The sequence below is a fragment of the Onychostoma macrolepis genome, chromosome 04 (genome assembly GCF_012432095.1).
Source record: "Onychostoma macrolepis isolate SWU-2019 chromosome 04, ASM1243209v1, whole genome shotgun sequence".
Classification (NCBI taxonomy): Eukaryota; Metazoa; Chordata; class Actinopteri; order Cypriniformes; family Cyprinidae; genus Onychostoma; species Onychostoma macrolepis.
Genome location: NC_081158.1, coordinates 9,523,098 through 9,536,261, shown reverse-complemented (window position 1 = coordinate 9,536,261; position 13,164 = coordinate 9,523,098). Strand labels below are relative to the sequence as shown.

Here is a 13,164-nt window from a genome sequence, read left to right as displayed (position 1 = left end):
TTACTAGATCCTGCATTAAATTTATATTTTGGCCTCACTATTCGGGGAACAGACACAGTCTTTATAGATTGGACAATGCAAGTATTTCTATCATTTAACCCTCTGGGGTCTGAGGGTGTTTTGGGCCCCCGGAGAAGTTTTGACATGCCCTGACATTTGTGCATTTTTCAGTTGCTTATAAACATTTTAATGGCTAAAGTCTAAAAACACTGTATTCAGCACAATCTGGGCTACAATAATATGTGAGCAGCATGTACGTACATGATTGTGTTTTTGAGAAAACAAAGTTTATGCGTGGTTAGAAAAAAACTAAAAAAGTAACTGAAATAAGGCCATAAAACACATACAGAACATTTGTTCACAAGACTTTTGAGAACTGGATCTTGTAGCCTAGAATATTTTCTTCAAAATTATCTGAAAATAATCTAACTCACTCATTCAGAGAAAACAATATATTGATTTAAATTTTCTAAGTCACTTTTTGAGTGGAAAGGCTCTATGCGAGAGGGCGTGAACTATCCTGGATAATGCTGTGACTCACACCTGAGAAGACAAAGGCCCGCATAATGAGCTCCATAATGAGCCATTGAGTCAGGTGTGTGACTGAGAGGGAAGAGTTACAAGAAAGAATGTGAGGAAAAAAGAAATGTGTATACATATAACTATCACATAAAATAACTTGAGATTAACTTGCGAGTGCAGTTAAACAGTTTATTAGGAACAAACAAACAAATAAACAACAGAAGAGTCAAGACATCGTGGGTGCAATATCCAAAACAGTGACAGGAAACTGGAACCCAGGAAAACAGGAGACAGCAGAAACTGCATGAGAAAACACAAAACAGACGTGAGCAGCACAATGAACGGACAAAGACAAAGCAAACATGGTGACAATACATACACTAACAGTCAAATTATTTAAACAGTAAAATTTGTAATGTTTTTTTTTTTAAGAAGTGTCTTCAGCTCATTTATTTGATCCAAAGTACAGCAAAAACAGTACATTATATTTATTATAATATATAGGCCTACATATTGTTACTATTCAAAATAAATAAAGCACCCCCCCACACTAAAATTAATAAATAAATTAGTGAGCATGTTGATAGTCTTATCAGGAGCAACTATATTATTAGATTAGCAATCACCAATATTGCCCATGTGATTTTATAACATAGATGCACACATGCTTCGCATGTATTATCATACAATACAAAAACAACATTTTATAAGTGAGAAACTAAATTATTATTGTTAAGCTTATTATAAACATGTTTGAGCAGGTATTTGCAAACAGAGTAGGCTACTTCACAGTAAAGATTGGCCTAAACTTTCTTAGACATTACTTTTATATCATTGTTTATAGATCATATAACTATCCTCTAGTCGTGCAACATTTAAATGCAATGAAAGGTTGCCTATCACATTTCAAAATGTTGCACTCGATTTCACACATTTTATTTTGGAGTTATAGTTTGGGAAAAGTTCACCTAGTAAATGCGTTCAACTTTGTCACAACAATACATTATCGAATGCCAATAAGAAACATTACTTACTCGGTTTAAAATATCTCCTCCTCCGCCGGCTCCAGCTGCATTTGCATTCTGTTTGTGAGGTAAACAAAGCTTTTTCCTCTCAGCGTGTCTTCTGGGGATAAATACAAGGCTTATTCCTCACAGCGTGTTCTTCCAAAACTGAAAAGTATCCGAGATGAACGCGTTGCTGCTTTGTTTATGGTGGTGTGGGCGTTTACATGCCACGTGTCTCGCATGGAGATTTGTAATAACGATAGCGCGAGCAGCGTGTGGGCGTGACCTAGCGACCTGGAGATGTTGTCCAACAGGAGTTCCACTCCGACTCTGCTGGGTTGCAGGCCATCAGCACGAAAAAGCCTAGGACGCTCCCAGAAAAGATTCCAATTATTAACAAAGAGCAGTTTCTGTTCTTTACACCATGACAATAACCATTTGTTTAAAGCAAAAAGTCTACTGAACCGTTCGTGTCCTCGTCGATACATGGGAAGCGGTCCTGACATGTTAATCGTCGTTGCGGGCGATGTGCTGCGTACCGTCTCAATCAGTCTCCTAAAGTCCGTCTTTAGGCTCTGTCTGCCGCAGCTTGGTGTCCTTAACCCCCACATGAATCACAACAGCTGCAATGCTCTCGTCGCCCTTCAGGATCGCGGGTATTTGCGCAGAAACATCGAGAACACGAGTGCCAGGGAAACACTGAGTGTGCACTTTACCTTTAGAAAGGGTAGCACAGACATGCCAGACGATGGAGTCTTCTATAATCACAGCCTTGCGTTCTGTCTCGTGGAGGGGAGCGAAGCGGTTCTGGGTGGAGATCTCGAAGGCTGGAGGCGGTGGAGGAGGAGAGGTCTTTGTCCGGGGCCTAGCTCGCGTCTTCCGCTGCTGGTGCATCCAGGGTCCATGGTGTCCCAGCGCTGGGGTGAAGGACATCTGGGAAAATCGCTTCCTGGGTGCATGGGGCCTGTGCAGAGAAACACATGGAGTAGAGGTGGTGGGAGTGTTAGCAGTGCGCCGTGTACTTACCCTGGGCTTGTGAGCATCAGCCCAGGATGTTTCCAGCGCGGCTCTCTGCTCTCTCAGCTGGGCCTGCTTCTCCACCAGGTCGTGGATCTGCTTCTCCACGGCCTCCAGCTCGAGCTGAATGTGTCCTCACCTGCACTCAAAGGTAGACAAAAATCCACCATTAAGGCATGTAACAGTGAGTAAAACTATGGTAATGTATGTGAAGTGTAAACAATGTAAGCAAGATTAATGGCAACCATGCTGGCGATGCTAACAGGCTACAGGCTAGTAGCGGACTCGGTAAATCAAAATAAAACTAGTGATAAGGCGCTCCGATTGTTTTTGTTGTAGAATACAATAGGGGATATAGTCACACATTATGGAAATGAAAATGATTGTGTATAAAACTGATTTTAGATTTTAAAAAATAGACGATAATGAATTAACTTTGACGGAGCTCCAACACAAAACATGCGGCATCAACAAACAGCTCAACCTAATCAACTAATTGTCAATTATTTTAATGATTAATCAGTAGGTGTTGATAAATTATTCAGCCATTAATATGGTTGTTTATTTTGGTTTCTTCACAGACTATGTGGCTGTAATCTCACTGCTGAGATCTGTGGAAGTTTGTCATCAGTTTTACAATCCTCAAACTCCCGCCTGAGAGAGCTGGATCTGAGTAACAATGACCTGCAGGACTCTGGAGTGAAGCTTCTTTCTGAAGGACTGAAGAGTCCAAACTCTAAGCTGGAGAGACTGAGGTAAATGGTTTTCCATAAAGTAATTAACAAAATGCTACCACAATAAATGACCATTGAATTTTGTCAACAAGTGTTGCATCTGCTCTCAATGAAATGCCAGAACTAGAGACAAAAACAACATTTGCAGGCATTTTTTATTAATATTTATACAGAAGTCTGTAGATGTGGATTGTACTAAGATTTAAACGGCCTGAATCAATTACTAAACAGACTGCAAAACTGCTGCATTTTTAAAGATAGCTTCTGACAGCACTGCATGATCTAGCAGCAGTATCTAACAGCTGTGTGCAGGACACCATTAGCATCTAACCTAGGGTGCAAAATTAACATTGGGGATTTTGGTGCCTTAAGGGCACCTCAATCGTTGGTATTGAGGGTGTAAGAGAGCGCCGTTCATTCACTCCCCACACCTACAATTATTGCCAGTACTGAGACTCAAACCCGCAACCTTCCAGTTAAAAGTCTGACTCTTTAACTATTTGGCGCCACAATTATATCTTTGGAAGGAATGAACGTCGCATTTAAACAAATATGACACTTGCACTGATTTAGTGTGACTGCTCTCTTTACTTAGTTTTCCGTATATCAACTTTTACCAGAACACTTCCGGATACAACATAACACTGCATTCTGGGATATGTAGTTAAATAAAAAACATTAACACAACATTTCCTCCCCTCTTACTCTTAAGGTCAACATAAATAAACAATTAATTATCACTTGCAGAATGAAGGTATGCCATTCAGTTTCACTGTAACATTCTGTGAACACTTTTCTTTTTTTACAAATATCCTCTGAACATTCAGTCTTTCTTGTTAAATGTCTAATAAATATGAACACAACTAACTTCCTGGGAATGAGGGTGGACTACCCCAAACCCTAGCTTAACTTTAGGGAATTATTCTGCCCTGAAACAACAAGTGTAGCCCCTAACTAAGTGTAATCCAGGAAACGCTGAGGTGGGTGCCGCTCCCTTACTGGATATCGTCGACCTGCTTGCCTCACATTTTCTGTTGAAACAACAGGTGATGATGGTTCCTTAGTAGATGGGGAATTTAGGGTCTTGGTAGGCTCGGTGGTGAAGGTCACAGAAGCTGGTGAGCTGTCATCTAGTGGATAGCAGATCCGTGGCTATAGTGGCGCCAATCAGCAACTGATGTCGTGGCTCGAGAGAGTAGATTTCTTCAATGAAGTTAGAGAAGCTCAAAAAGCAGAGTTCCAGATGCCAAAATAAGACTTTATTAAACAAAGTAATAAAGCTGAGAAGACAGCCGCCTCATCCACTGCTTCTCCTTCTCTGTCTGTCCACACATCCTTTTTATACCTTTTTACTAACTAAATTTGTCTGGTTTTGCCACAATTTATTACCAGCCCACTTGGTCCATTTTTAACGGTGGGATTTGGTCAGATTACATCAAAATGGTTACATCAAATCTGTTACATGTATCTGTCATACTCTGGAAATTCCCCAAAGTTCATAGGGTTTTTTTTTTAGTTCATTGGTACACTCCAATGGAAAAACACTAGTATTCAAAAGTCAATGCAATAGACTCTCTGTACCTTCCCAAGAGACAGTGGTGTTATTTTGTACCACTTTCAACCTTAAAAGTATCCCCCTTAAATTCTATTCCCACACACCAGTACTGCCCAATGGATGGCCTCTTATATTTCACAATCTGTATTAAATCTTATCTTTATATTCTGTCTTTTACTGCTTTGTTGACATAAGATTTCAGGAGCAGTATTGCGCCACTATTGTTTGCATGAGAGATCTAACACCTTATTTATTTTTGCATAAAATGTCCAATGATTTGGGGAGAATAATATTTGTTACTTCCTGATAATGCTTGTAAGAATTACAGAACCTCAGACACTTTGAACTTCTGAGATGGACAACACCAACACGGTGTATTAACATACAGACATCTGTCTCCACATCCCACTGAGAGAAAATGCAGGAAAACGCCTCTCTCACATATGCATCAGTGCATTTTCAACCCCTTCCTTCCCTCACCCATCCTTCCCTTCACTCAACTCACTCAGAATGGTCAATAGTGGAATATAATGTTCTACATTAATGCAAGTGATATTAACAGTCATGTTTGGTATCATTTGAATTGTCTCAGGGCAACTGGTACAATGGTCTTATTCTTATAAGAAGTAAACTAAAAGGTAATACAGATCCTAAGAGTTTAGAGAGATTTTGCATACTGTCGAGGGCAGGTCAGTTTCAAGTGGTTTCCATGCAAAATTACCTTTTGTCCCAAAAGGTGTTAACTCGTCAATGCAAATTCCAATCGTTAGCTCCTGTCTCCATCTCGGGGGATGTTGGTCTTGTTCTGGGGTACTTAAGGAAGTGTTGCAAAAGGATCGGGCGATCTGTAGCCAGAAGCCCGTAGTGTGGTGTCTCTATACTTCACACTATGTATTTCTATAAAGTCAGGTATGCATCTTTTACTCGTAGATTTATCTTTGAGAATTCGATGTTTTGTATTGATATGATCTGATATCTCTGAATTGGCTATGTAATTGACATAATACATATTTACCTGACTGATAATAAATTGTTACATTTGATCTTATTCTGTTTTACTCTGTAATTATTGACTCTAGTAGAATATGTTGTATCCTTGTTAGAGACATGAGCACCTGAATGAACGAGTAAATATAAAGTAAAGAGTCACCAGAATAATCAAATATCAGAAGAATACTAATTAGAAATAGACAAACAACCAATTTGCATTTCAACCTAAATTCGATGTTATAATAAAATGGAGTCAGATTAGATATTAAAATGGAGTCAGATTAGATATTAAAATGGAGTCAGATTTGAAGTTAACCTAGACTGAACAATTTTGCGCTGAAAAGGCCGAACGCGCAGGAAACCTTCACCACGATTGGATACCGTCCTTGGACCAAATTTGTGGACCTTACAGTGGTGACCAACCTCCGTGATCTCCCTACCTAGGCGGTGGCGTCTTTCCAGCGCAATTTTGGTTTCATTCACACCGAGGATATGAGGCTTGAGCTCCTTCTTCCCTGTCTACAACTGCTGTGGTAAGTTCGTTCCTTTTATTTTTAGAAGAGTCAGGAAAGCTTTTGCATCTCACATATAGACATTTTAGAACGGTCGACATACCCATTGTTAGACCGGAGACCGTAGAAATCGGTGGGAAGAAAACTAGCTGGGAAACATGACTTTTCAGGGACAGTACAGCGCCAGTGTAGATCAGGAGATCATGGAAATTCAAGCCTTACAAATAAAAGACACCCTCCTTCGTTTAAACGATAAAGGATTAAACCTTAAGTGGAAAAACAACGAAATCATATCTTGGTTTTGGCGAAGGAGAAAAATTGGCATCTAAATCAAAATATAAAAAAACAACAGCTGCCATCGTCTACTTGCTTAGGAAAAACGACCTAGAAACATTAGCCGAAAATGAACGCATGATAGAGAGTATCAAAGAAATCGAGAAAGCACGTTCGGATGAATTACAAAAGCTTAGAGCACAGGTCGAGGCGTTTATATACGAAAGACAAGGTTGGGCAAGAAAAAGTGAAAACATGGCAAGAAAAATAGATGCGCTCCAAAAGAAACTCAAAGCCGGCAATAATTATATATCAGCCCTTGAAGACTGCTGTGATAATGCAGGCTTCCCGGTGGCTGCAGTAAAGAAAGCAGCACTGGATGAAACTTTTGATTCTGAGGAAAACAGTGATAGCGATGATGATGATGATGTTGCTGCGTTAGGGAGTCGGACACGGAGAGAAACTCGTAACCGAGCTCCCGTTCAGAGACATGAAGAACGAAATCAGCGAAGTCCGATCAAAGCAAGAGCAAAACCCAGCGAAAGACCACCCAAATCAATCAGAGTCGCTGTACTAAAACCATGACTAACGCTAACGATGAAATAACCACAATTAGCCGTCCATTAACATGCGAAGAGTGTACAAAACACAAACAAATCGTGGGAATGATGCCCAAAGAGGGCCATTCCAACCCTACTGGGAAACACTGATGTTACAGGCTACAGTGTTTAAACTAGAAACTAGAGATGTGTGGCAAATAGCACTCCTTGAAGAACTAAGATCGAAACTAAGCCCAGAGATGAAATCCGGTGACATAATCAAACGAAATAATAATGAAACCGACGAAAGTATCTATGAACGATTAAAACAAGCATTGCTAGATATGAGGGACCAACGACCGCGGATTGGAGCAGGATACTAGAAATTAAACAGGGAAGCAATGAACCGTTTGAAACATACGCTGAACGTCTGTGGGTGACATACAAAGAACATTCCGGTCTAGAAACTGCAAGCCGTGATCACGAACCGTTATTACAACTCATAAAGAACAATGCTGGCACTCCAGTCCAAAATGCATTGTCAAACGGAGTAGATCCGTCCGAAAACACGTTCAGAACGATAGTAGATTGGGGTTCGAGGATAGAAAACAGATGGAAATCAAAGGCCCTCAATATTGCATCTGCACAGGGGTTAACAGAAGAAAAGCACAAATTATTCTAACAGAAATGGGGCTGAAAAGCATGTCCACTTCTTGGAAGAGGTGACTTGCTGTGATGACTCTAGAACTCTTAGTTCAGGAAAGCATGTGCCACTGCTCAAGATAGCGTGCCAGTTTCAGTTCTTAAGGTGATGCAGCACAATAATGGCACAGAGTCATGTACCAGAATGCATGGTGTAAGAGAAGCATTAGGGAGTCATGAAAAACCTCAAACTTCAGGAGAACACAGCAGACAACCCTATGGCAAAGACAGCAGGTTTTGTAGTTCCTGTCACAAAATAGGCCATACAGAAGAAAAATGTTGGGCACTGGGAAGGAGTAGACCTCCACCTTATTTTCTGAAACATAGGAAATCACTTTCTAAAGGCAAAGATCAATTGTTTACATGTAACAAGTCATCCTCAGGTAAAACTCTTAGTGAGTTAACTGCATTGCTCACACAAGGCTTCCAGATACTGACTTCACTTGCTAGTGGGTTAGCAGCTTAATAGCGATGAGTTTAATATGTAAATATCCCAATTTCAATGATCCTGTTTTATTTTCAAATTTGTAATTGTGCTAAACACAATGTGCATATAACACACATCATAGATGTTTGTGCTACTACATGTACACATAGACTAGTTGAGTTTATTCTTTAAAAACACATGACTGCTTTACTGTAAGTGTGCGAAAAACACTTAGGTTTAAGGTTGTAGATGCTACATGCATACTAGACCGTGTGTCTTCTGTGAAATTGGAATAACTGTTATACTGGAATTACATAGCAATTTTAAGTTGCATGTGTGTCTATCTATGTTAAATTTGTTTGTCTCCTGAGTGGTACACTCTGCTATTTTCCATAGCTGCAGTTAAACCAGGTACAGGAGCATAGAATTGCTATATGGCCACAGAATGTTTTCACAATTGTCTTAACAATGAAAATGACCAGCAAGACCAAATGAAATAAATAGGCCTTGGAAACGTAAAACAATGACTGTGCATTGCATCAGCTCTGAACCTGCTCAAACTCCTCAACACCTTTTTCATATTCAAATGAATTAACACGTGAATGCAATTTGTGACAACTTAGATCTTGTTGCAGATTGATATGCTACCCAGTGCCAAGAGGAGGAGATGTGTCTTCATTTTAATAGTGTGGCACAAGCGATAGCAAACCAATTCATTCTTCGCTGGGTAACACCAACCAAAAATTAATCTGATCAGAAGGACTGATTAGCATTAATATTCCACAGTTAAACACCAACTGATTTTCTAAATTTACTAGAAAAATAATGAAAGGGAGGTGAAAAATACTCAAAATTAACTGGGTTCTCTCAGTATTTGTTTCTGTCTCAGGTTGACCACTGCAATTCCTTGAAAGTGAGATACCAGGAAAGCACCTGATTCCAGCTACATCAAACCAGGACAGCGGAATTGTCAGAATATAACCTGAAATTGCGAGAGATGGGTGCAACGACTCTTCAAGAGGCCATTCACACTTCACAATAGTACATTACCACACAAATCTCTACATGGCCTTCCGGATTAGCACCGAACTAAATTTTGCAACACAGATTGTTAGAGATTAGACTCCACCCATCTCCCAGACATGAGCACAGAGCACACACATTTGCATCATCACCTCATCTATACTAACCAGTCTGAACACTACGCATCACAGAAGACAGTGATGGCTTAGATTTCAAATATGGTACTCCACTAAAGACCTATTGTCCATCTTCACACTAACAGAACAACATAGCTTCACACACATAGGACAGTAGAGCTAATCCCATGATGACAATCTAAAGAAAGACACATAATAATTGCTATTTACAACCGTCATCTCATGGGAAGCACCTAATATACATATGCATGATTACCGTCACAAATCGATGATGTTAAATTATGAATAAGGCAAATCTGCCATGAAAATTCAAAAGGTTATTGGGATGTCTTGGCAAACCAGAGGGCCCGCTGGTTTCCCAACAGATCACTAATAACAGAAACATTATCAAAATGATTAAACATGGAGTGCGGACACTTCTGTTGATCAGCTACAAAATGTACAATTTGACTATGGCATCGAATGTGACTTAGCTTGCATGACACACACACACAAACACACACACACACACACACACACACACACACACACACTATTACAAGGGATCCAGGATCTCCATTCTTGTATAAAACCTAAGCACACTTTAGATCACTACCTTGAAATCTTAGGTGACTTGCATTGGAGAACTATATATGTCTATACCTTTGTAATTGGGATTGAATATTTAATATTATTATTATTGTCATGTTTTAATGATGCATACCAACTTTATAAATATGTAAGTTACACTGACTTTTTGCTACTTTTCATTTGAGCCACTCAGACCAAGCATTCTTTAATTCCACTACCATTAAAATCCATCAGAGTGGTAGTGAGGAATTGGCTATTTTAAAATGGGACCACCTTATGAAATGAGACCTCAAAAGACACCTGAGACCCAACGTACCATTTGCACTTGTTGACATGAACCTACCGTATGTTTTTTGCTTTGTTATAAGTTCTTGTACCAAATCTCACAGCTTTCTTCTCATTTTCAATGACATAAAGTTCATCATTGTTCAATCGTGAAGTCATTAAGATGCTGTTTAAATGTCTCACACAAAGCAGTGTGTAACCAGCGAGAACCCTTCACCTGTTGGAGTCTGCCCAGCAATCTGTACAATTGGAGGTGACAAGATTCAACAAAAGAGGCAAGAAAGTCCTAGGGAAGGTGTCACTAGAGACAGAAGTTTCTCCATGATGGAACGACTCGTCAAGCAATAAAAGGCCTGGATTGATTCAATGAACTATGCACACGGGTTGTCCTCAACCAGACATATGAAAACCTGAACCCATTCATCCACCTGCTGAATTCAAGCTACATGCACCTGCTGAGACTGGTGTACACAAAGGCCTTTCTAAAGGCCTCTACAACTGCAAATACTACATCACAAGGACCACAAGTGTCTGACAAGTGACCTCTTTGGGAATCATATGGAATTGACCCACGTGGTCAAAGGGAGGAAACTGTAAGAATTACAGAACCTCAGACACTTTGAACTTCTGAGATGGACAACACCAACACGGTGTATTAACATACAGACATCTGTCTCCACATCCCACTGAGAGAAAATGCAGGAAAACGCCTCTCTCACATATGCATCAGTGCATTTTCAACCCCTTCCTTCCCTCACCCATCCTTCCCTTCACTCAACTCACTCAGAATGGTCAATAGTGGAATATAATGTTCTACATTAATGCAAGTGATATTAACAGTCATGTTTGGTATCATTTGAATTGTCTCAGGGCAACTGGTACAATGGTCTTATTCTTATAAGAAGTAAACTAAAAGGTAATACAGATCCTAAGAGTTTAGAGAGATTTTGCATACTGTCGAGGGCAGGTCAGTTTCAAGTGGTTTCCATGCAAAATTACCTTTTGTCCCAAAAGGTGTTAACTCGTCAATGCAAATTCCAATCGTTAGCTCCTGTCTCCATCTCGGGGGATGTTGGTCTTGTTCTGGGGTACTTAAGGAAGTGTTGCAAAAGGATCGGGCGATCTGTAGCCAGAAGCCCGTAGTGTGGTGTCTCTATACTTCACACTATGTATTTCTATAAAGTCAGGTATGCATCTTTTACTCGTAGATTTATCTTTGAGAATTCGATGTTTTGTATTGATATGATCTGATATCTCTGAATTGGCTATGTAATTGACATAATACATATTTACCTGACTGATAATAAATTGTTACATTTGATCTTATTCTGTTTTACTCTGTAATTATTGACTCTAGTAGAATATGTTGTATCCTTGTTAGAGACATGAGCACCTGAATGAACGAGTAAATATAAAGTAAAGAGTCACCAGAATAATCAAATATCAGAAGAATACTAATTAGAAATAGACAAACAACCAATTTGCATTTCAACCTAAATTCGATGTTATAATAAAATGGAGTCAGATTAGATATTAAAATGGAGTCAGATTTGAAGTTAACCTAGACTGAACAATTTTGCGCGCTGAAAAGGCCGAACGCGCAGGAAACCTTCACCCACGATTGGATACCGTCCTTGGACCAAATTTGTGGACCTTACATGCTAAATAAGCGTAAAATGATCTTATTTGTGAACAATTGTTTTTATTTAATAAAAAAGGAAGCACTATATCAGTGGTTTTAAATCCTGCTCCTGGGGACCGACTGCTCTGCACATTTTGTATGTCTCCCTTATCTGACACACTCAGTTCAGTACATGGATCAGGTGTGTTAGATGAGGGAGTACATGGTACCCCCTGCGTTCTGTTTGGAAGGGCTCATCCCTATGCCCTAATCCCTTCAAAGGGTTTACCCTCCGGAGTGAGAGCTTCGAATGGTTGAAGGGTGTAGGGGACCAAACAAATGTTTCTTGAAGTTCCCTTCTGCATCCCCATCGGATTCTGCGATCATGGGAGCCGAAAGTGTCCATCAGTTGTACCCTTCAAAATCCTTCATTCCGAAGAGCCCTTTGAAGTGGCTAGTTTTGAGCATTTCGGTTTGGAACGAACATTCAATATGGCAGCCATGATTGTTTTCACTCCGAAGTGCCCTTTGAAGGGCGATATATCCCGTTTGGAATGTACCGACAATGTACTCCCTCATCTAACACACCTGAGAACTGGCCAGCCTGGTTTCTCCCAAGGTTTTTTTCTCCATTCTGTCACAGAGGGAGTTTTGGTTCCTTGCCGCTGTCGCCTCTGGCTTGCTCAGTTGGGGACACTTAATTTCTAGCGATTATCGCCAATTTGATTGCACAGATACTATTTAAACTAAACTGAGCTAGACAATGACATCTCTGAATTCAATAATGAAATGCCTTTAACTGAAAATTGAGTGTTTAATTTTATCATTATACATTACTGACACTCTATCCTCCAATTTGATACTGTTAAGTGCTTTGACACAATCTGTATTGTTAAAAGCGCTATATAAATAAAGGTGACTTGACTTGACTTGACCTGATTCCACTCATAAGCTCGTTAGTAGAGACTGCATGAACTAAATTTGGTGTGTCTGATTAGGGAGACAAAATGTGCAGGGCTGTAGGACAGGTTTGAAAACCACTGAGCTAATGTGCTGTGGACTGTTGCTGTATGTTTTTGTAGGTTGTCTGGCTGTATGGTGACAGAAGAAGGCTGTCGTTATGTGTCTTCAGTGCTGACTTCAAACCCCTCACACCTTAGAGAGCTGGATCTGAGCTACAATCACCCAGGAGATTCAGGAGTCAAGCTCTCTGAAAAACCGGAGGATCCGATCTACACACTGTACAAACT

At 40.0% G+C, this 13,164-nt stretch overlaps 1 protein-coding gene across 1 annotated transcript in view; it reads left to right on the top strand.

Moving 5' to 3' along the window:
- LOC131538481 (NACHT, LRR and PYD domains-containing protein 3-like) overlaps nucleotides 1-13,164 on the top strand; it is a 49,955-nt gene that overhangs the window by 21,646 nt on the left and 15,145 nt on the right. Inside the window, exons 5-6 of the mRNA XM_058772353.1 lie at nucleotides 3,128-3,301; nucleotides 12,997-13,155. Coding sequence (XP_058628336.1) covers nucleotides 3,128-3,301; nucleotides 12,997-13,155 — 333 coding nt within the window. The remainder of the gene's footprint in view (nucleotides 1-3,127; nucleotides 3,302-12,996; nucleotides 13,156-13,164) is intronic.